Below are 23,490 nucleotides of genomic sequence, written 5' to 3'. Positions count from 1 at the left end.
AAAGAAAGAAAGAAAGAAAGAAAGAAAGAAAGAAAGAAAGAAAGAAAACAAAAAAAAGGACGGAGGTAAGGCAGGGCTAGATAAGAAGTGACTGTCTAAGAAGGAGAAATTTATAACACATTAAAAGTAAAAGAAGTGTTCATAAAACAGGGCTGCTTCCTTGTATTCAGAATGTCTTTTAAAGGATATTCCCTGTAATCCTTCCAAAGCTGCTTGTGTTAAGATCTTGAGAGAAAAGCACAACAAAAAAACCTCCTAATACGTAAGTATGCAGCAATCCAACCTCCAGCGAAGCAGACGGGGCTTGCTGACTGATGAACAAAAAACACAGGAAATAGTAGTCATCATCATAAACCGTTTGCTTTCTGATTTCGAATTTTGATGGCCAGCCACGTAAAGATTTATTTAATGAGCGACAGCATGGTGACAATACACTTAGGTATTAACAGGGTGGATGGGAGAGATGAGGAATTGTGTCATTGTTCAATTACTTCTTTTTTGATATCAAATATATTCATTCATGTATTCATAGAAGTAATCATGCCTGAAGGATTTGACTTGGAAATTGCAGAAGGCTTTCCAGAACTTGATTTTGTACAGTGGCTGAGGCGGTCAGGTAAATAAGGAAAGGGAGATGACATAGCAGAGCCTCAGACAATGCTTCCTTTAAAATGTGTTTGCTAGAGCTTCATGGTGAATAGAGAGAGATCTAGAAGTCATCTCACTAGCTCCACACTTGGAATACAGAGGAGTTCTCCTGAATATATTAAGCTCGTGTGCTTCTTGACAGACAGTTTCTCCAAATTTTATAAGGGTCTTTACTAGTATTTCATAGGGCCCAAGGATTCTTTCATAGCTAAAGTTTTATTTTCTCTATAACATTCCAAGACAGCCACCAAAGGACTCTGGCCTTAGAGTGCCAACCGCAAATGCCATTATTACTGCCTGGCTGACACTTAACATTCAGTACCACCTATGCCACTCTGGAGCTGTAACCCTTCCTAGAGATAGACGAGAAGGAGCTTTGGGCCAAAGTGAAAGCCTCAAGGATAAAGACGACAGCATTGTCTCACTATTTGAAGGAGCCTAAGCACTATAAGAAAATAGATTTTTAAAATCAACTTTTACATATAAAAGCCCAAGAGACAACTAGACCCAAATGGTGTACAGAACCAAAAATCACAAAGCAAGAAAAGAAAAATACTCATAATTGCCTAATCGCTGGCACAGAACTTTGAAATCTCCCCCCCCCCAAAAAAAGGGCGTCTTCCATATGACTTCTGGAGCATTTAACTAAGTACAACTATAATTACTACTATTCCTATAATAATGGGTTTCCTATAGATCTTCATATTTTATATTCATTATGGATAATACACAAAACATCTCTTTAGAGTATATCAACAGTGTCCTTGTCAGCATGCTGGCAATAAGTTGGAGCTCAGAGAAAGGTAAAATGAAGGTCACAGATTGAGTCAGCAATGACTTAGGAAACAGAACTGGAGAATTGTACTTCTCAGTACCAATTTATGTCATCAGCTCTTTAAGTGCCTAAAGTATGAAGCCAAGTATTCAAAGCTTAGCTCAAAATGAACAGAACCCATTTCTTCACTCAGCAAAGACTTTCTTGATTATCAATAGAAGTGTAATGTTCACATACATAAAGCAAGTAAACTTCAACTAAGTTCAGGCATGTGACCATCAAACATGAGTATGGGGACAAGGGCTTCTGTCACTCAAAGAAAGCATGGATCTCTTAGAAGCTGAAGGAGCTGCCCATAGCTTAACAGAGAAGAGGTTTCATCTGGGTTTCTGAAGATGAGAAAAAATGATAATGACGGAAGACTTGTGAAATGCCATTCATGATTAGCATGCAGCATGAGCAGGTCTAGAAGGCATAGACAGATCAGGTGGACCTCAAACCACATGAGGAAGAAATTTGGGATGTAAATTTCGATAGCCCTTAAGTTTTAATAACGGGAAGCCAATGTGATACAAATCAAACACATACTACTTTCTCAATACTTGTTACATGGCTATTGCATGTAGCTTCTTGCTTTCACATTCTTAGCATGAATTTTAAGACGAAAGGTTTCTACATGATATATAATAATAAACAATATGGAAAATAGGGCCCAGGTTCAGAGTCACAGTATCTAAAATGAGATCTAGTGTGCTCAGTCTGTCTTGAATGTTCTTAGACTACCTCTGAGTTCTAACCTGAATTTTTTTTAATGACTGAATGAATATGCAGCTTCTCTAGGGAAATGCTTTTGTTATCTAAAAATCTGAAACTTTTATTTTTTTCATGACAATTCTCAAAGGAATTTCAGAGTCCTGATTCCCCTTCATATTAAAGCAAATGGACAGTTCTGACATGGTCAGATATATTCGTTGATAGCACACAAAATTTACAAGTTCATACATGACTGAGCAGCCAAGCACTAGAGGGGCTACTTATTTTTGTCTGCAAAAGAAACCACATGCTACATATTTCATGTGCTTACTTAATGCTAGCTATTTCTAGCGATTTTTAGTCAGATTCTTCCCCATGGACCAAGTTAGGTGCTTCAGACGATATACACTTCTTTTAAAGCCACTGAAGGAGCAGCTGCAGGGTCCATGGAAGGAGATTCAGATGCTCTGTATTGCAGCAGGAGGTTAGAGTGGGAATCCATTTAAATGATGTTCTGCACCAGTGGTTTCTCTTCTCCCTTCACAAATGGATTGAGTTTTAAAACAAGATGTATAACTTGGCAGACATACATGTGGCCCAAGTACCAGAGATGCTAGTTAAAGCCATATAGCTAAGCTGGAACTGAAGGATAGTACAACCCCATTGCATGTAAATGTGGGAAGATGTGTTCACCCTCTTAACTCCACACTTCCCTAATTATCCCTAACTGAGCCAAAGGAAACAGAAAGTTCTTTAGCTGTCATCATCAGGTACCAATTCAATGAGATTCCAAGACTGTGAGGAGGGATGCATTCAGATGGTGCTCATAGGGTCTAAAGAAGAGAGAGGAAGTGTGAGAACAGGAATAGGAATAAGATGTCACCTCTTCCAGGCCATAAACAGGGAAGATATAAATTCCATGGGGGAAAGTAGTACTCAGCTTGGGACAGAGTGTGGTGAGACAATGGTGCAAGGAGATAAAGAAGTTCATTTAACAGATGTGTTCGATAACCAGCACTTCCGTTTCAGAAAACAGTATTTACTTTTGCCATATAGATAGTCTTTAGCATTTTTCGTTCTACTTCATTTATTTTTTAAATGTTAGGTCATGACTCACTATAATGATTTCATAAGCCACTAATGGGTTGTATCCTGCAGTTTGCAAAACATTACTGCAGGGAAAGGGAAAGAGGATTAGTTTTCATTTGTTGCTTCAATTCTCCCTGAACTATCCAACTTTGATCTGAAACAAACCAACAGTATGGATAATGAATACAATACACACATTCACATACATCCACGCGGGGGGGGGAGGAGAAGGAGAAGGAGAGAGAGAGAGAGAGAGAGAGAGAGAGAGAGAGAGAGAGAGAGAGAGAGATTAAGATAAAGATAGACAAGAGAAGGATGAAAAGTGTGAGGTAGGGGTTATGGCTATAAGTTCCATGCAGGAGGTCTTATCCAGGGGAATTTACATAAATCCCTATTCCCAGCATGTATGACTGCTTGATACTGCTCAATAAACATGTAGTTGACAAAGTCTGCTGTATTTTCGTGTTCAAGGCACATAGGCTACTTGAATTTACATATCTGATCTAAACATGGAGAAGATCAGAACCTACCTTGGTGGATGGCAGTGGTTGTTGCTAGCTGCTTTGCCTTTCTCCTTTGTCTCTCCCACAATAGCATCCAGCATTGTTTTCTCAGGCAAAATGCTCCTCTATTGAGATATCCCTAAGAGATACTCTTCTAGGAGGCAACCTCCAGTCTCAGATATTTTCTGATTCTCCCATGTGAACTCTGTTCTATTTATTCTCTTAATGTCTGGTCTCAGTCAGAAGTTGGCTGCAAGCCAATCATACTGAAGAAGTCATATGTAATTCAGACGTATATGTTCATCTTCCACCCCACATTTACAGCTTTATGGAGGCCTTCACCATCCTAGCTACCAAAAATGGTATTTTCAACCATATCGTAGTTGGTAGAGAAGACAATCAAAGGCAGAAAATATTTTCCATGGTCTGCGTATATATTGGCAGCTGCCATTCATCCTTAGAAACTATCCCTGTCTTCAACAAAGAATATGAAATCAGCCGGTACAATGCCTAAAACAGAGTACTGATTATGTACAGAGTAAATTAGGATAAAAACATTGATATGAGTAGGGTTAGGGGACAACTTTACCAGGACCTGTTAGTCTAGTACTCTCTGTGATGATGGATGTGTTGCATTGCCCACTCTGGTAGCTGCTAACCACCTGCAGTTATGGAACACAGAGAATGTGTCTAATGTGACCAACAAAGAGAATCTGACTCTATTTACTTTAAACTCACGTAATGTTAATATTTTTAAAGTCTGTATGTGAGAGAGTGAGTATGTGTGTGAATGTGTGTGTGTGAGTGTGTGTAAGTACAATGTGAGATGGACCACAGAACACTTATGGAGGTGCAAGGGTAAATTTCTGGAGTCAGTTCTCTCTTTTTCACCTTCACATTGGTTCCAGGGATTACGTTCAGACCTTCAGGCTGTGTGCCCAAGCACAGCCTTGTATAGTGCATGCCTTTACCTGATGAGCCAGCTTTCTTACACTTAATTTTTGATATAAAGTCTCATTCTGCAGCCCAGGCTAGCCTGGAACTCACAACCTATCCCAGGCTGACCTTGAAATCTCATTGATACTCTCACCTAAGCCTCTCTTGTTCAGGGACTACAGGCTCATGCCCCTAGGACACCTAGATAATTATATTAACCTTAAATAGTGACATATGATTTGTGGCTACACAATTGAACAAAACACATGTAAGTCACTAGTCGTAGGAAACACATTTTCAGTAATAGTCACTCTTTCATTGGTAGCATTTTACAAAAGCTACAGCTTTTTCTAAATGAGCTCCAGGTGCTGAAATGCCTATCTTCCAAGGAATGTCTTTCTCCCATTAGCCAAAAGGCTAGAGAGGATGTACGACAGTCAATTTTAGAGGACTTAGTTCTCAGATTAAAGTGACTGCTCCCAATGAAAATAGTTTTCAAATGGATAGCAGCAGGCCCCTGGAACGATTGCTGAGGCTTCTGCCTGAATGTAAGCCCTAAAGTGACAAATACCTCTGCCTAGCCTTTTGAGGTACACAATTCTGCACAAACCCAGATGGTCAAGATAGTGAAAAGTAGCTCATAATCCAGAGAACAACCTCCTTCCTGTTCATGCTGATGCAAACAATCATAGTTACATTCAGTGGGTCATGCTCAAAAAATAAACATGAAAATTTCAGGGGGCTGTCTTCTTAGGAAGGGTTCCATACAAAAACGAAGTGGGTGAGAGTATAATGGGGTTGCAAATTATTGAGACACATTACATGTATTTAAGAAATTGCTAACAAGTAAATACGTTTTTGAAAAAAAATCTCAGGAGTCTAATTAAAGTGATCAAAAGTACCTTTAATTTAAACTCATTTTTTATATATGCATGGAAATTATTTGGGTTTTGTTTTGTTTGTTTGCTTCCTTGCTTTAGGCTGTTGGACTACCTTTAAATTATGGAGATTGTATAGAACTCTATTGAAATAATAAGGTGAATGGTTTTTTATAACCACCAACCCTGGGCATTGTGAAAAGCCTAACGGCTTTCAAGAGCAGTGTTCCATCAGGGCTGCATTTGCTAAATATTACAAGGCTACTAACTTTTTCCAAAAAAAGTCCTTCTGGAAACCAGAAATGTTGACGACTATGGATTTTAAGACCAGGTCATGTAGCAGTAATTTTACCTGCAAAATGGGCATATGATTTGATTCATAACAATAAAGTATAATGAGTCAACTTTTGATCTTAAGCAATGACACAGTGTGGAAATTTATAGAAAGAAGGGGGTTCCCTTATTTTTTTTTTCACCAAAAGGCATACCTGTGTCTTAATATCTTCTTTCCTCTCAGCATTCTCCTTTTTTCAGGTTCCTCTGCATAAAACTCAATGAAAAACAGTAAAGATAATAGTCAGAGATGGTAAGAAATTAATTCCATCTCCATACCTAAGAACAGGTTGAAAGATCCAAGATCAGTTTTAATCATTCATATGACCTAAACTGCAAGCGTTGAAAGAATACATTTGCAGGACTAAAGAACTTTAGCCAGAATATTTATCACCTAATTTTTCACATCCAAAAAGTATAGAGGTAAAGAAAGAAGTACCTTTTGAAACAAAATGGCCCTTAATTCTGTTGTTTCCAGCATTTTGTCAATAACTTCAATAACACTACCTAAAACTATCTGATCAAATTTGCAGATGACACATAACTTAGAGCAAAACTTATTTTATTTGTTAACCAAATCAGATTTTTAAATTACTCCAAAAAGGTGGGTCAAAACAATGAGGATATTTTAAAGACATAGATGTATTTTAAGGACAAAAAATTTAGACACCATATATCCATATTTGTGGGGTACCAGCCATGATAGAAATCCTTTATATGTATGTAAATGCAGGAAACCATGGAGTCAGAAGAGGGCATTGGAGTCCCTAGAGTTGGAGTTACAGGTGGTTGTGAACTGCCCATCATGGGTGCTGGGAACCTAACAGGAATCCTCTGCAAAAGCAGAGTGTACTCACAACCACACAACTGAACCATATCCAGCCCCCAGAAACTCTTATTAATGCATATGGCTTATACATTCAAGACCTCAAAGTGTATTGTATTGAACCACATTGTGAGCTTGTCAAAAAAAATCATTAACATTCTAGGTGGCACTGACAAATAAGTCTTGTGTATACCAAAATGGAGGTGAAACATCATTTTGTTTGTTTGCTTGTTTGCTTGTTTGTTTGTTTGCTTGCTTGCTTGCTTGTTTGCTTTTTGATGGGTTCAACCTCACTAGCAGTTATGCTCCACCCTGGCTACAAACAGAAGGTTTTGACAAACTGGAACATATTCAGAGGAGGATGCTTAGAGTGATGATGTGCCTGGACATAGACCCATGTTATACATCAAAAGAACAGCTGGTACTAGGGGTAGTTAGCTTGAAGAAAAGGAATTCTACTCATATCTATAGATGTCTGGTGGTCTACTATTAGAGCATGAAGTAAATACTTGAGCTTTGATCCCTGTCTCTGGAAAAGATCAACAGATCATGAAAGTTACAGAGAGGCAGATTTGTGCTCAATAAGATGAAGAAATTTCTAATAGAATCATCTAAAAGTAGAATGCCATATTTTATGATAGGGTGAGTTAAGAGGATACAGTATGTACAGAAGTTCAAGGCCTACCTGGATAACATAAGGACAGAAAGATTCTGTCTCAAAGGATGTGCAAAAGAATTTCAAACAGAATGGGAAGTAGAAGTATGAATTCCTAACTGGTAATTGAACTAAGTATTCTATTACTTTATAAAATTTCTAAATTGCGAAATTTTCAAGCCTATACAAAATAACATAAGCAACTATGGTTGAACTTTTAAGAATTGCTTTTATTTGGAGGCCTGCCTCACTTTCTCTCCAACAGTGTGAGCTACCAAATGAAAGAAATGCTTTTCAAATCATTTATGACATGTTCCCATGCTTGAAGCTTTTATCTGTCCATTGACGAATTCTACCCTTTATTCTGAGCCACCATGAGGGTATCCCTTTGCCATCTAGCTATAGAAATTATTTCACTTACTATGAATGGATCACTGGATGAATTGGTTCTTCAATTAAGAGTCTTGATAGCTCCCATTTTAAATGAGTTTCAAGTCATGATGGGCCCTTCCTATGTTTGAGAATTGACAGTGATATGCGTTAAATGGCAGAGTTCAAAGCTGAAAAGAATGAAATCCTGTTGAGTTACTTGTAAAGAGGATGATGATTCCCGGGAACTCAGTACCAATACAGCTTACTCACTCACGCTCAGTAAGCAATCTTGGTCATTTTTCTAAACATATTTCAGCTACTTTCATTTATTCTCTGCATACCCCTGTGAAGAAGGCAGGACAGGTGTTATAAATGATGGATCTGAAAGTTCAGTGAGGTAACTGGCCCAACAAGAATTAACCAAAATATTTGGGGTTGTCATAATAGTAATGTTTGTCATGCAGTAAGAATTCATATGTTAGTAGATGAATGACTAAAACAATGAATAGGCAAACAAAATTTAAACCCATATCTTACTACTGAGCTTTAAATGTTTAACCACATTATCTTAACTTAAAGGGGCTGATCCATTTCAGTACATTCCTGGACACTTCTAACACTGTTAAAGCAAGGTGGTTTACAGTTAAAGGTGCAAAATGAATTTTCCAAAATACATGCATTTGTATGTTAGCACTGTATTTATAAGCCATTATAGTCAAGTAGGATAAAATGTTGATAATGAGTGTTTTCTTTGTTGGCGTTTAGATACATGCCATGTAATTGCAGAAATAACTAGTTAGACTGTCAGAAGGCAGTGCACTCCTGAGAGTAGAACAAAATGTTCAAAGGAATTAACCCCGAGACAGTAATTAAACCTTAGAATCATCAGCTGGAGAACGGAGCTGACACCTTATTGTGACTCAAAACTACAAATACCCACTATGGTTATGGAGGTCCAAGACCAAAGGCCATCAAGGCTGGTGGGGGCTGACCTATATAAACTCAGGGATGCTATAAGCTAACTTCCATTTCATATGAGCTCTATCATATCTATCTTCTATCTTCTTCTCCTCCACCCCCAGATTAAATATAGTCAATAAAAATGCAAGGCCAGAGATGTAAGTACTCATTTAGTAGGCTTTGAAGTATCCAAAAATATATACTTTTCCTAAGTTTTTACCATAAAATGATGGAAGTCATCAGCTAAATTTTTAGTTTTCAGTATGTGGGACAGATATAAGTCTCCTGCAGACAAGAAACAGGTTTGGAGGCATTTTGGGTTATCGTCACTGTGCTGAAATGGTACTCATGAAACCCAATGAATAGAGTCCAAAATATTATTAAACATCTGATAGGGCACAAGACAACTTGCACAACAATATCCCCCCCCAAAAAATGTCCATAGTATCAAGGTTGAGCAAACTTGAGATGAGACATTTGCAAAGTTGCATTCATTGGACCATTAACAACTCGTGCACAGGAATAGTCCTCACAGAAACGGATATTGGGATGCTTATATTTTGACTAATCAACCTGAACAAACAGGAGAAGAGGAATCTGAAAAAAGAGAAAGTACTTCAAGCATGTGTCCAGTTAAAAAATTGTTGTCATACTATAAGAAAGACTAAGAACATGGATTGAAGGTGACTAGATGATAAATATACTTTATATACTTTATAGCAGTGGTTCTCAATCTATGGGTCATGATCAAGCCTCTCACAGGGGTTACCTAAGACAATTGAAAAACACACATTGCAATCCATAACAATAGTAAAAATTACAGTTATGAAATACTAATGAAAATAATCGTATGATTGAGGGTCACTACAACATGAGGAACTATATTAAAGGTTCACAACATTAGGAAGGGTGAGAACCACTGCTTTAGAGCCTCAGTAGTTGGAGCATTACAAAACAATAGAACAAAGAAGTATGAGAGAAAGTAGAGGTGAATATGACCTCTCCAGAGCTGACTTGAGTGACTGGGTGAGGAACAACATGTTAGAAGAAACATGGAGAAAAAGAGCAGATTAATGGGTTGGGAATGCAAATAAGAAAACAATATGTTCAGTCTGTGATGCCGTGGGGCTGTTTAATGGGGAGTTGGAAATGCAGATCTGGAGCTCATAAGTATCTACTTAAAATTCATTCACATGGAAGTAAAAGGAGGTGAAATGAGCTGCCTAGCACACAGCAGGACCTTTGTAAATATCTGTTGAGAGACCATTACATTCAGTGTAAGAAGCAGGTCAGCGACAATGTCTTTGAAAACGTCTTCATTGAAATCTTCGGACAAGAGGGAACTGCAAAGGAGGAGTGAGGAAGGTCAAGGGAAGAGAATTTCTTTTTAATTTATTTGATGTGTGCGGATGTCTGGCTTGCATGAATTTCTGTGTAGCACTTGCGTGCCTGATGCTCACAGAGGTCAGAAAAGGACATCAGACCACCTGGGACTGGAGTTACAGACTGTTGTGAGCTGCCATGTGGGTGCTAAAAATCAAACCCAGGCCCTGTGGAAGAGCAGCCAATGCTGTTAACCACTGAGCCATCTCTCCAGGTCCCAAGTGGCCAAAATTGAATGCTTTGGAAACAGAAACAAGAATTTTAAGAGGCAGGACTTCATCAATAATATCAAATGGTGTTCAGTAGTCAAGATCCATAGCAACCATCAATAAGCTGAATGCTTCAGTAGACATATGGGAGCAGAATATAGGAGAGGTTGCTGAAACTGAGAATTACAAGGTTTCCATCATCACATCAATAAGCAGAATGAGAGAGGAGTTAGAAAAATAGTTTATGTTAGTGTTAGGGATTTAGGGTAATTGGAATCTTTCAGCTGATGGTCATCCTGACAGGAAGAAGACAATTTTTAGATTAAAGACACACATTTGCACATCATATACATTATGCCTTTTCTCAGTATATTGCTGCATTATTGAATATCTAGTAAAAAAAAGAAATCAATGAGAGCTCATAGAATTGAAGTGATGTGTATTGTGTGGCACTTGAGAGACTCAAAATGTAAAAGTCGGCTCAATCAGAGGTATTGCCCAGGTAAAACAATGAGCTCCCTTCAAACTGAGAGGATTGATCCACAGAGTTACCAGCCTAATTTCACTGTTTAGCATATTAGTTTAATATTTACTACCAAAAAAAATCATTATGTCCAATTCACAGTTCTAAAACAACATACATTTATTATTGTCCAGGTCTGGAGGTCAGAAGTGTAATATAGTTCTTGTCATATTAAAATTGAGGTTTTAGCAGGACTGCATTGTGATCCAGGTGCCATGTAAAGGAAGTCATTAGAATGTCTTTTCTGACATTTAGAGGGCCCTCACATTCCTTAGACCACGAACTCTTTCTGATCCCAAAGCTTGCAAAGGACAGTTAAGTCTTTCTCAAATCACTCTAGTATGTTCCCTCTGTGCCTCTGTCTTCCATGATGAATTGCATCAGGCCATACAGATGATCCAGAACAACCTCACTGTTTTAAGATTAGGTGATTAAAAACTTTAATTCCACCTACAGCTTTAATTTCCCTCTAACATTTAATCTCACCCACAGATTTATGGAATTAAGATATGGGCATATTTGGAGAGTACAAGTTTGCCTACCACATAGAAGAAAAAGATGATTATGGGTAGAGATACAATCTTCTCTGTGGTACACATTGTTCTAATTATCAACATCATCTTCTCAGAAGAAATCTGACTCTATATGCAATGCTAGAGGTAGAAATAATATGAAGAAAAGTATACACTGAGCAAGAAAGCACTTGGAGTATCTGTCTCCTACTCACCTTCAGTGTATGTTCTCCTCATGTTCTAGGGGGATCATTTGGACCTTTGTGGATTAATCATAATCTACATAATATTATTATCAAATTATTCTTTTTCTGTTTTGTTTCAAATGATGAGGTAAAGTATAGGCATCTTAATTCCTGTTTATGTAAGGATCCACTCTGCATGTGAGTTGCCAATGGACCAATGAACAAAATGAGTATGTCTCTTCCCCCCCCTTTCTCTCCCCATGTGTGTGTGTGTGCACATGCACGCATGTGTGTGTGATTGACCTTATCCTGAACATTATGTACATACACACACACATACACACCACACACACACACACTCCTTTTGCCAGACTAGAAATCTACTGTGGACTAATGTAACAGTTTTAAAAATCACTAGTCTATATGATCTCTTCAAGTCCCTTCCAGTGCTCTGCTTCATTGATCTGCTGGAATTCAATATACTCTGGTATTATGTAAAGAAGCCTCTCATGATCCATCTGGATCAGTTCCTTCATAGCTATATTGTTCTGTTTCCTGCTTGCTTCCCATGTTAAATCAGCAAGAGGCTTCAGTTTCCTTTTTTTCTGCTTAATTCAAAGGAGTATGAAAAGTGTTCTGTAAATGATCCACAATATTGTTATTTGGATCTTTGGAATAATTGAGTTGTTTGACATTTTTAGTTATGCCTTTTGGACTACGGGTGGTGTAATTAGATGCTATGCTGTACATTAGCAGTACCTGTCCCAAGCTTTCAGATCTGGGGGACTATAAATAAAAGTGTGACAGCTGGGTCCAGCTTTGCTTGTCACTCACCACTGAAGGGAGCACAGCTGGAGAAATACAACATAGTTCCTAGGAAAACAGGATACAGTCAGAAACAACATCCTCAACAAGAAGGATTTAGTTTTTCTATTAGGGAAGAGGTGGAGACATGCATTCCAAGAGAAAGACAACCAACCTATTTCATATCATAATGGTTCAGAGGCCACAGGCCAGAGATAGTATCTCAGGAAGAGTTAGAGGCAGAAGACAATAGTTTATTTTTGAGCCAAATCACCAGGATTCCTTTTGTAACCTGTGATTACCCAGGAAAGAGAATGGGAAAAGCAGAGAAGAAATGGATCAGACAGATAAAAGACAAGCTGTGCTACCTAGAGATGCAATGTGAAACTGAGGGCAACAGCAGCTGGGAAGGGTAGAAAATAATGTGAGGGCATTAAAGGGGAGCAAAGTATGCCAAGGCAATAAAAGCTGACTATATGAAGTTGACATACTTCATAGTTTACATATTTATATCATCTATTGGATTTTCCTATCAATGATATATAAGATGTAAGAAGACAGTTTCTCCTACTTCTAAGAGTGCTCATCTAACATATAGTAGAAGCCCAATAAACATTTTGTGAGTAAATAAAGAGCTAGTGCCAATGGAGCATATCTCTATACTCCCATACTAGACACCGCCCATCAAGTAGCCCAGCTTAATTTTCACAACAGTGCTGACATAGGCACTATTGCTATCTTGATTCTATAAAAAATAAAGAAGCTCAGAGGCACAGAAATAAATAGCAAGTAACTTACTTAACAAGTGATAGATGCCAAGGTCTAGGCTTCTATTAGCGACTTTCTCCACTGCTGGGGAAGAAACTTCTGACAAAAACAACTTAAGGAGAGTTTGTCTTGACTCACAGTTCAAGGGTACGTCCACTATGGTAGGGAATTCGTGGGGGCCAGGAGCATGAGGTGGCTGATAACATTATATCTATAGTCATGAAACAGAGAGATGGATGCAGATGCTCTTTTTACTTTCTCCTTCTTATTCAGTCCAGGAAACTAACCCATGGAATGGTGCCACCCATAGTTAGGATGGTTCTTCACATCTTAATAGTCTAACTTCCGAACTTGCACATATAACAATGGTCCGACCCCAGGCTCACAGGTACATTAAATCATGCAGCCAAGAACTGGAACCAAAATCTACCTGCCTTAAAAGATAGTGCCCTTTTCTCTTTACTTATGACTTTAGATTGCCAAGACAAATATTTCTCTCATCAGTCTTTTACCAAGAACAGTCGTCTAAAATGTAAAAGAAGTGAGCATAGTATACTAAGGATTCAACAAAGAAAACAGATATTCCTTCAAAAATCACCAGTATTAGAACTGTCACCAACCTGCCACTGGCTCTTGTTGGTTCTGGGAGTTGGAAGGAGCTATGGAAGGTAGCTGAGATCTGTCTATATGCCTTTGGCTGAGAATTAAAAAATTGAACGTATGTTGCTTTCATGCTAGGCAAATCCTAATCCACATTGCCCTAGATAGCTCCAGATAGGAATATTGAGGAAATGCTGAGAAAGCATTCCTAAGAGCCTGGCTCATAATTCATTACATGACCTTGTACAAGATACTTTTTTGTACTGTAGTTTCTTTATGATCGTGTCAAACCAGTAGAAATCTGTTCAAACACAGGAGCTCAAATGTTCTCTTTTATATATTTATCGTTCTATATAGGTATTAAACTTTTTTACATAAAATTTCATTTCAATCAGGGCTGGTGATTTATGTCTTTAATGCCAGTGCTTGAGAGCCAGAGGCAGAAAGATCTATGAGAACTTGAGGTTAGTTTGGTCTACACAGCAAATCCCAGGACAGTCAGGGATACATAGTGAGACTCTTATTTTTAAAATCTTCATTTCAATGGTTTCCAACATCAAGTACTATACTTTGAAAGGCAACGAAATAAAGAAAAAGCTCATTAGGTTCCTCACAACTCATTCTAGGAATGTAAAACCATACTTTCTGTGCAGTTAAATGTTTGAAAATTTTGTACGAGGGTACTTGCATCATTTCTACCCTTCTCTCTCCCTTTCCAACTCCCTTTCAATTTTATAACCTTTTCTTTTTAATATTGACATTATATATTGTATATAAATTATAATATTAATATTGTTGTATACACACATATACATTGTGTGTGTGTGTGTGTGTGTGTGTGTGTGTAAAACAGATTATTCTATGAGAAAGTTCACTATTACATTCAACTGTATTCTCTGCAACCAAGAATGATTGTAAGAATCTGCTCTGAGAGGCCCTGCTAAGGTCCCCTGTGTCACAGTGAAGCCAATAAACCTGTCCTCTTGTGCCAGTTCTCTTCGCTGATAATCTGGTCTCTGGGCCCTCTGTTCATGCTACCTACACTTATAGCTGTGGATGAAACAAGAAAAAAAAGCCCTTTACAAGTGTCAGTATTTGCTGAACTTTTGCTTTATATGAAGACAATAAACCATGGGATGATGATGTTCTCTTAATATTTGTGGATATCCACCATCATGTGTGAGCCTTTTGGACTTGGAGAAAGGTTGGCCCAACAAATGAAATAGAAGAGAAATATACAACTAAAAAGTTATTAGTTATGTTACAGTTCTTGACTTGAGTGATGAGTTTCTGGGTCTTTACTGTACTCTAAATAAATAAGCAAATTTAATGAACTATGAAAATTCCATAAATGACTCCCGAGTCTCAAAATAATAGATATAAGAGGAACACAACACTTTTCTATTAGCCAGAATCTCATCACTATAATTTCTTTTCACTTATTTGACAAAAACAAATTAGTCAGAATGGGGTTCTCCATGCTGAAAACATGCTGCATGTCTTCAAAGCCTGTTTTATGCAGGGCACCTGGGTCTTCCTTTTGTGATTACTGGTTGTGATGGAGCTGAGAACTATATTATCGTCTGAATCATTTTGGTTGAAGGACCATGATCACTTGTTCAAGTCTTCTGGTTCCATGACCATTATTAATAGGGACAGCTTCTTTCTTGAATTTTAAGTAAAATAAGGATGTTCAGTTGAATCTGAATTTCAGATAAACCACAAATAAGTTTTACTGTATAAATTTGGAACATGGGTATGCTAAAGCTAATTGATTTTGTATATGAAATACAAATTTAGTTGGATTTCTATCTTTATTTGCTAAAAATTAAAACCCTATCTCATACAAGCAGATATTTATTAATGACACTGTAGGACTATAGGTTTTAGAGTGTTAATTTCACTACTTAGTAACTGAAACATTTTTGGTGTCCAAATTAGCAATTAAATAGTAAAGGTATCAATACTTTATGAGGTTCATGGAGAAATTAAATGAGATAATAGTTTTATACTACTTAACATCATGCTTAGCTAAATACTATTTATCACTATTATTGATTCTTGTTATTTTAAATAACTTTCACTTCATTTACTTTAGCTTTTACTACTGTCTGCTTTTCATCAATATTGTTTGGTATTTGACCTGATATCACAAGCTCTCCATTTACATGATTAAACTTAAAATGGATTTTTTGCTTAGTATCTCCATTCATGCTAACCAAAGTTTTTTTGTTTGTTTGTTTGCTTGTTTCTAAGTGCTCCCTGTGACTCTCATCTTTCATCAACTAGCTGCCATTCTTTAATTAATTAAAAATTAATACAAAGATTTTTCCTGTCTATATGTTTAAAGGCCACTTATAATTCTTGAAATCAAAGACTGTGGTCTTTTATGCTGGAGATGGTGCTGGAGATGATACAGTAAAAGATAATCTTTGAAATGCCTTTCTCAAGCTAATGGGTGATTAGGTTACTCCATGAATAACCCTAATCAACGTAGATTTAAATGGCATGTATGGAAAGCAGGATAGTGGACATATCAAGAACTCACTTTCTTATAATGAAGTGACAAAATGAATTACATTGGTCTCTACCTGCCTTCCTCCTACTTTTCATGTTTTCTTTCCTCATGTTATGTAGTGACTTTACTGTTTGTCCTCTCAGGGGAGGATCCTAGGTTCTAGAGTTCTTTTCTCTAATCTACTCACTCCCATCACCACATATCCTTCTGCCTCCCTGCTCATCTCAACAACTAATTGGACACATTCATTTGTCTTACCATGATAATGGCTTTGAAGATTCCACTTCATCCCTCTCTTCCAAGCCACAGGGTTTTATTCTAATGTCATAAAACTAAAGAAATGAGCCTAACACTGGAATCTATGGTTTCATAGCAGATACGGGAGACCATGCAGGACCTCTCAAATCACATTGCATTATGCCCATTAATTTCTGCTTCGCATGAATGGAAGGAGGCACTGGTGCAGATAATCGAAAGATCATTTCCACTTGGTTTGGGAATGCACCACACAGTGTTGTTGTAGCTGATTTGCTTTGCTAATTATGTTCTACTGAAGCTAATATTGAAAATTGGTTCACATTTTTTAAGCTCCTCTGGGCCAGAAGAGAGATGAGGCAGTGGCATGGCCCACTTTGAAATGAAGGAAAACGGACAACAGTGATGAGAGGGCCATGAAATGTCTCTATGTAGGCTAATGAGTCCACTAAATAAATGGAATAGGATCAAAGTAGAACTTCGCCAATTACACCTGGGCACAGGAAGTAACCAACTGCTTCCTATGGTTCAATGGCCACTGAAAAGTCAGCCATTCCCACAGCCTGCCAACAATCTGAAATCCTCTAAATTAACAGTCTACATGAAGGGTCTTTGTTATAATACAACTGTGGGTGTAGCACTCTTTGATTATAACAAGAATAACACTCTTCCCGGTAGACACATTAGCAGTTAGTCTAACTCATTCTGCATCCACTGCATTGACCTAGGAGGAAAAGAACTGAAGTTGTGGAAAGACAAGTTTGCCTTGGTGATAGCATGGCCACACTAAGGGGTCACTGGGTAACCGCTGTGGGAAGATAAGCGCCTGAAGTGCCTTAGAGGTGAGCATGGACACTCGTACAAGATAAGACAACTGTTACCTTGTCCTTTCCTCAGTTTCTTGGCCACTGTAAACACAGATATTATGCAACTATGGCCAATGAAGATTTCCCATTCTTAATTATTTTCCTGCTGGGCAACTAGACTATGGTAGGATTCTATCTTTTTCTAGAGTCTTGATTTCTTGTTCCTTTGTTGTTCTTGTTTGCTTGCTTGCTTGCTTGCTTGCTTTTTGACATGGCTAATTCAGAGATTCATTATGTATTGGTTTTCTAACCTTACAAGCTGCTGCAGGGGACAACTGACCTATTGAAATGTGTTCCTCTCTTTCTCATTGCAGTCTGCTCCCAGTTCTCCAGAGGGGTGTATGCTATCTTTGGATTCTATGACCAGATGTCAATGAACACCCTGACCTCTTTCTGTGGGGCCCTGCACACATCGTTTGTCACACCTAGCTTTCCCACTGATGCAGATGTGCAGTTTGTCATCCAGATGCGCCCAGCCTTGAAGGGTGCCATTCTGAGTCTTCTGGGTTACTACAAATGGGAGAAGTTTGTGTACCTCTATGACACAGAACGAGGTAAGAAGAGACATCTACTTTTTTCTATTGGTAGTCATGTGATGATGATTTTCACACTTTGCCATGCATGTATTTCTTTCTTCCAATAGATAAAATCTAATTCTATTTTTAATTTGTTTTTAGTATTTAGTATAAATCAAACACAAAAATATATCGATGGTAATTTTAGAACCTAATTTTCCAAGTCATATATCTCCCCACTAAAAAGTCACATGGGCTAACTCCCCAAAAATTATTTTTGCAAAAGAGCATGCCCAGGAAATCTTTATTTGATCTAAAGTACACAAAACATAGAATACAATCAAATAAAGTTTTTGATCTAAAAAAATAAAAATTTCCACATACTGCTATGTGTGTAGATATGTGGTCTACTATGTCACATAGTAATGAAAGTTCAATCTGGAAACTTTTAAAAAATGAATCTTGTAAGATTAATGTTGTGTTTTCACATATATTAATTAATTTGTTGAAATTTATGCATCATAACCCAACTAAATATTCCCCCCAAGTCCAGCTGTCTGTGAGATTTTTCTCAATGAAACTGAGGGACCTTATTATCATGACATTCCATCAAACACTGTTCTTATATCAGTCATTTGCCTGGAGGCTAAATTAGGATGGCTCTCTGACTCCAGGGTTTCAGATTCAAGGAAGGAAGAAACAGAGGAAGGGTCTGTCTTTCTGGTCCTGGTCATACCTATAGAAAAGCTCTTTCTTGTCAACATAATTTGAAAGGTTCATTTCTCTCTGGGAAGCCTTGGTTTTCTTCACATTCCTCTTATTTAACTGCAGCACCAGATCATGTCAGGGGACACGTAAACCAGTGTGTGCCTAAGATACATAACAGGAAAGGGGATTGAACTTCATCAATCAGAATCAGAATCTGAGTGTTCTAATTCAAGATCTGATACTAGCTAACTTTCTGATCTTGACCAAATCAATAAGGCTCTCTTGACCTTGGTCTCCTCACCTAAAGTGAACCCTATTTTATGCAGAATTCCATGCCTCTGTTATTTTTTTAAAGTATGCCAGACACAAGAAACTTTGTATCTTGGAACTAATTGCAGTTTGCATATCACCAGTGAGTTAATCTAGAGATTCTACAAGCTGCTATCTACTCTTTGTGGTGTATTCTACCTCTGAGACAGATTGATATAAAATATAGTTCCAATAGCGATGAGCAAAAAAAAAAGCCATTCATATAACAATTCATGAACAACCCAGAACAATGTTGAATTAAATGCTATACTAGCTTCTGGTTGCTTTAAAGATTGTACAAATGTAGCATTCCAGAAATGCAGTTTTCAGAGACAACTTCGTAGAGAAACTGGGTCTCCATGGCAGGATTTTTTGAGGACAGGGAAACTGGAATACCATGAAGTCTCAACTTTAAACAAAGAACTACAGGCAATTGGAGAACTCTAAAAATTGGAAAATTAGTCTTCTCCAAAGAAGACCCCCACCATGGGTTATCCAATATCAAGGAGTCAGCACTGAGACCATATGCACAATATTATATTGACTGAGCAGGTTGCATTCACGCAGTTAGGAGTATTTTCATATGTGTAACAATTAAAGAAAGAGATTGAATTTGAGAGACAACAATGAATGCATGAGAGAAGCTGGAGGGAGAGAAGGGAAGGGAAAAAGTAATGTAATTATATTATAGTTCCATTACTAAACAATTATATATAAATATATTTTTAAAAGAACATGGACAAAGGACAATGTAAGAAAGGAGCTCTGTGTGTTCAAGCAAAGCAACTTTGTTTAAATATTATTTAAAATTTCTGATTTACAATTTACTTAAGGAATTTTCCTTGGTTCGAAAGACAGAGAATGAATTAGTTCATGTCCACATATTGAATATAGTGCAATAAAGAGCGTTGTAATTTAGTTTTCTGAACTGAAGGTTGAAATCAGCAGTTTTTCTCCTGAAACTTTGTTAAAATTAAAGATTATTTCTTTTAATGCCATAACTCCATTCATTCAAAAGAAGACTCAATACACGAATTCTCTCATCACCATCTATGAACCCTCTCTGCTCATTAGATCTCTACTGTGAAAAAGAAGGTTGACATATACCTATGTCTGCTTCTTATCTCATTAAGTAATATGGACAACTATATAGTCCGGCAGCCAGAAGAAACCTTCCTGATTGACGTAAACCTGTTTCTCTCCTCTGTAGCTACTTAACAGGAAGGACCAATCTAATATATTTTAAAGAAATTCATTACATAAACTTTAACATTAATTTTTATTTTGAAAAGTCTTCTCTAAACATTGTTCCAGAAACTATCACAAAATTTTAAGAACTTTCTATTGCCCACATGGGGAAGAAATACAGTCTGTTCTTTAAGATTCAGTATCCTTATACCTCAGCCAACTAACCATCCTTTTCTCCCTATGCAACCTTATAAGATTCCTACTGTCATAAAGATTACTTTCTATGGGCTAGTGAGATGGCTCAGTGGTTAATAGCACTGGTTGATCTTCCAGAGGTCTTCAGTTTAATTGCCAGCAATCACGTGGTGGCTTATAACTATCTATAAGGGGATCTGTGGTCCTCTTCTGACCTGTGGATGTATATGCAGCAAAGCACTTATATATTAAATAAATAAATAAATAATTTTAAAAGACTGCTTTCTAATAAGAGAGACAGAGAAAATCAAGTAAATGGCAAATTATAATTGTACATTTAGATAATGCACTATGAAATAAACAAAGATTATAATGCTTAGACCCAATTTGTAAAGGATGCCAAGTGAGAGCCTTATTGAGGAGGGGCATTATAATCTGTAACTAAAAGAATTGAAGGATACAGCCCAATGTGGAAACAGTCAGTGCAAATAACTTGTAGAAATGAATGAAAGACCAGTGTGGGTAAAGATTAGTGAGTAGAGGGGAGGCTGGTTAGAGGATGGATATAGTTAGAAGGACACAGAGATAAGACAAGAGCTGTATTTTAGCCATGGAATACAACCAGGAACCATGGTAAGGAGAATAGATTTTAAAATGGGAAGGCATTAGAAGATTATAAGCAGAGGGGTAAAATGACCTGATTTAAGCTTCTATAATTAATAGAATGGTGAACTAAGGAAAATCAACAAAGAAAAAGAGCCACTGTGGTCCTGCAGGTCAGAATGATAACAGCCTGACCAAGGCTGGAGGTAGAAAAAAGTCTGATGATGATGCTTTTAACTAAACCAGATTTGAGGAGCAGAAATATTGCCCACCTCTAAACACCCAGAAACTCCTTTTGTCCACACCATTCACTTGGAGCTTAACATAATGCCCCCTACTGTTATTTCATTTGGTCTGATATAAAGCACCCCAATCCCTTATCTCCAATGTGATAATAAAACATTCTTTAAATTACACAGATATTATAAGATCAGATATAATTGTAGAATATTTTAAATTATATGAGATTTGGAAGATGAAGAGAGGGAGAAGGGAACTTTGATAATCACTTTCAAATAAGCTAAATATACAATATTGTAACTGTTCTGTTTAGGTCCAGGGACGAATAAGAAGCCAAAGAATGGGTTAAGCTCCGGAGGTCATTTAAAAGATATGTTGCACAAACATAGCCAATTTTCTCTGGCGTTATCAAACACTGAATAAATTGGTGGAATATACTGACTCTGCTCTAATTTCTGTCTACAGACAAAGGTCTGATTCAGGATTTGCAAGTCACTGCTTCACTTAGTTAATAAAATGACATCTTGCTTCATTAATATCAAGTTAGAAAATATGCATTTGGTTCTACATACATAAAAGGTCAGTGCTTAGGAAAATTATGAGGTTGACTAACTGTGTTACCTACCCCCTCTATAACCTTTTCTTTTATTGACTTCTCTGTTACTTGTTTACCTAGTCCTTCTCACAGTAAATATCTCTATGCCTCCCCTCCCTGTCGGGAATAAAACCACATGTCTACCTACCCTTTCTCCATACCTTCACAAACCTTCATGTCCTGCATTTTGTTCCCATTGATTACTAATCTTTCTCTGCTAATAACAACACCTCAGCTCACCAATTTATTCATGCCAATTTATGTGCTTATTAACGACTTCATGTATCCAGGAGAAAAGAAATTTCTATTCAGGCAAGGAACTTCTATAGAAATAGAACCTTAATCCAAAAATGATTTTCTTTTTATTATTATCACCTTTAATTGGCACTGACTAGTCATACATATTCATGAGATACAATGTGATATTTTGATACATGTACACATTGTGTAGAGATCAAAATCAGGGTAATTAGCATATGGGTCACATCATCTATTTATCATTTCTTTATAGAAAACACCAAAATTCCCTTGTGGTTATTTTTTGAAGCATGTGGAATGTGGTTAACTATACTCATGTTTCTGGGCAACAAAATACTAAAGCCTGTTTCTTTTTTTCTAATTATAACTGTGTACCCATTGACCAACTTCTATCCATCTTTTTCCCCTCAGTCTCTGGTAACCACCATATTATTTTCTACTTTTATAAGTCAACTTTAATTTTGAGCTCTCAGGTACCAGGAATCCAATTTGGGAGGTTGCTTACATACACAGATTCCTCTGCACAGAAGATTTTAAACCATTCCAAGAAAATGGCCACCTCTTTCAGTAATTACACACATTGGGGGGGGAGACAGTGTAAAAGTGCTCTAAGTAGGAACAAAATCTCCTCCACAATAGTGACATACCTGAGAATTGAAGCCAAGCTCTCTTGAGTACATGAAGCCTCTCCTTGGCTTCAATGAGCAGAATCCATGGAGATGAAAGAACCTGGCCCAGCTGTGACTGTGGGCTTAGATAATGAGATAATAGTCTGGGTGCCCATTGAGACAACTAGTGCCAACCTTCTTTCCAGCAATCAATAAACTCCTGCTGTCTCCATTCTGAATCTGAAACTCCCTATCCAGTTCCCAAGTAACTCTCTGAAAGTCAATAGCCCTTTAAGAGACATTGCTATCTTCTTTTAAAGGTTGTGGTAGAAAGCGAGAAAGCTATAGGAATCATTCTGTTGGTCAACATGGAACTGTTGAGCTTTCTCTAGCATTAGGTTGCTCTAGCTCACTTATGTTATTTAAAAGAAGCACAGTTGGTCTCTGACTTTGACGAATTGACAATCCTACTGTGGAAAAAAATTAAAACCAACTGTTGACATCTATACTGATGACATTTGTGTTCATTTCAGCATGTACCATGAGGGAAAAATTAAAGGTTCTCAGACAGCTAAGATGTTGGGGAATTTTTAGCAGATCCTCGATGTCTTAAGGAGTAAGGAGATCCCCCAAGACAGGAGAGAGAGAGAGGCCTTTCCTAGGAGGATTATGAATGCTTCCTGATTGGCTGGGGTTTAATTCTTCTGAGATGAGCAGAGGCTTCCTGTTCTCACACCTTTCTACATGATGACAGCCACACGGTTGACATGTCTTAACTTCATAAGACTCTTTTATCAAATAAGGAACAAAACTTTTCTTTTTACTATTTTTTTATTTTCTCTTCCATATCTTTGCTGCATTTCTTTTCTTCTTCTTCTCCTTCTCCTTCTCCTTCTCCTTCTCCTTCTCCTTCTCCTTCT

At 37.4% G+C, this 23,490-nt stretch overlaps 1 protein-coding gene across 4 annotated transcripts in view; it reads left to right on the top strand.

Moving 5' to 3' along the window:
- Positions 1–23,490, top strand: part of Gria3 (glutamate ionotropic receptor AMPA type subunit 3) — a 254,584-nt gene that overhangs the window by 53,923 nt on the left and 177,171 nt on the right. For all 4 annotated transcript variants that reach the window (XR_003714207.1, XM_028787867.1, XM_028788498.1 and 1 more), the window contains one exon: positions 17,666–17,905. Coding sequence is in view for 3 of the 4 variants with exons in the window: in XM_028787867.1 (XP_028643700.1) it covers positions 17,666–17,905 (240 nt within the window). In the remaining variant the exon portion in view is untranslated. The remainder of the gene's footprint in view (positions 1–17,665; positions 17,906–23,490) is intronic.

Source organism: Grammomys surdaster, unplaced genomic scaffold (assembly GCF_004785775.1).
Source record: "Grammomys surdaster isolate TR1022 unplaced genomic scaffold, NIH_TR_1.0 60, whole genome shotgun sequence".
Classification (NCBI taxonomy): domain Eukaryota; kingdom Metazoa; phylum Chordata; class Mammalia; order Rodentia; family Muridae; genus Grammomys; species Grammomys surdaster.
The sequence above is the reverse complement of the archived record's forward strand: the minus strand, read 5'-3'. Positions and strand labels throughout refer to the sequence as shown.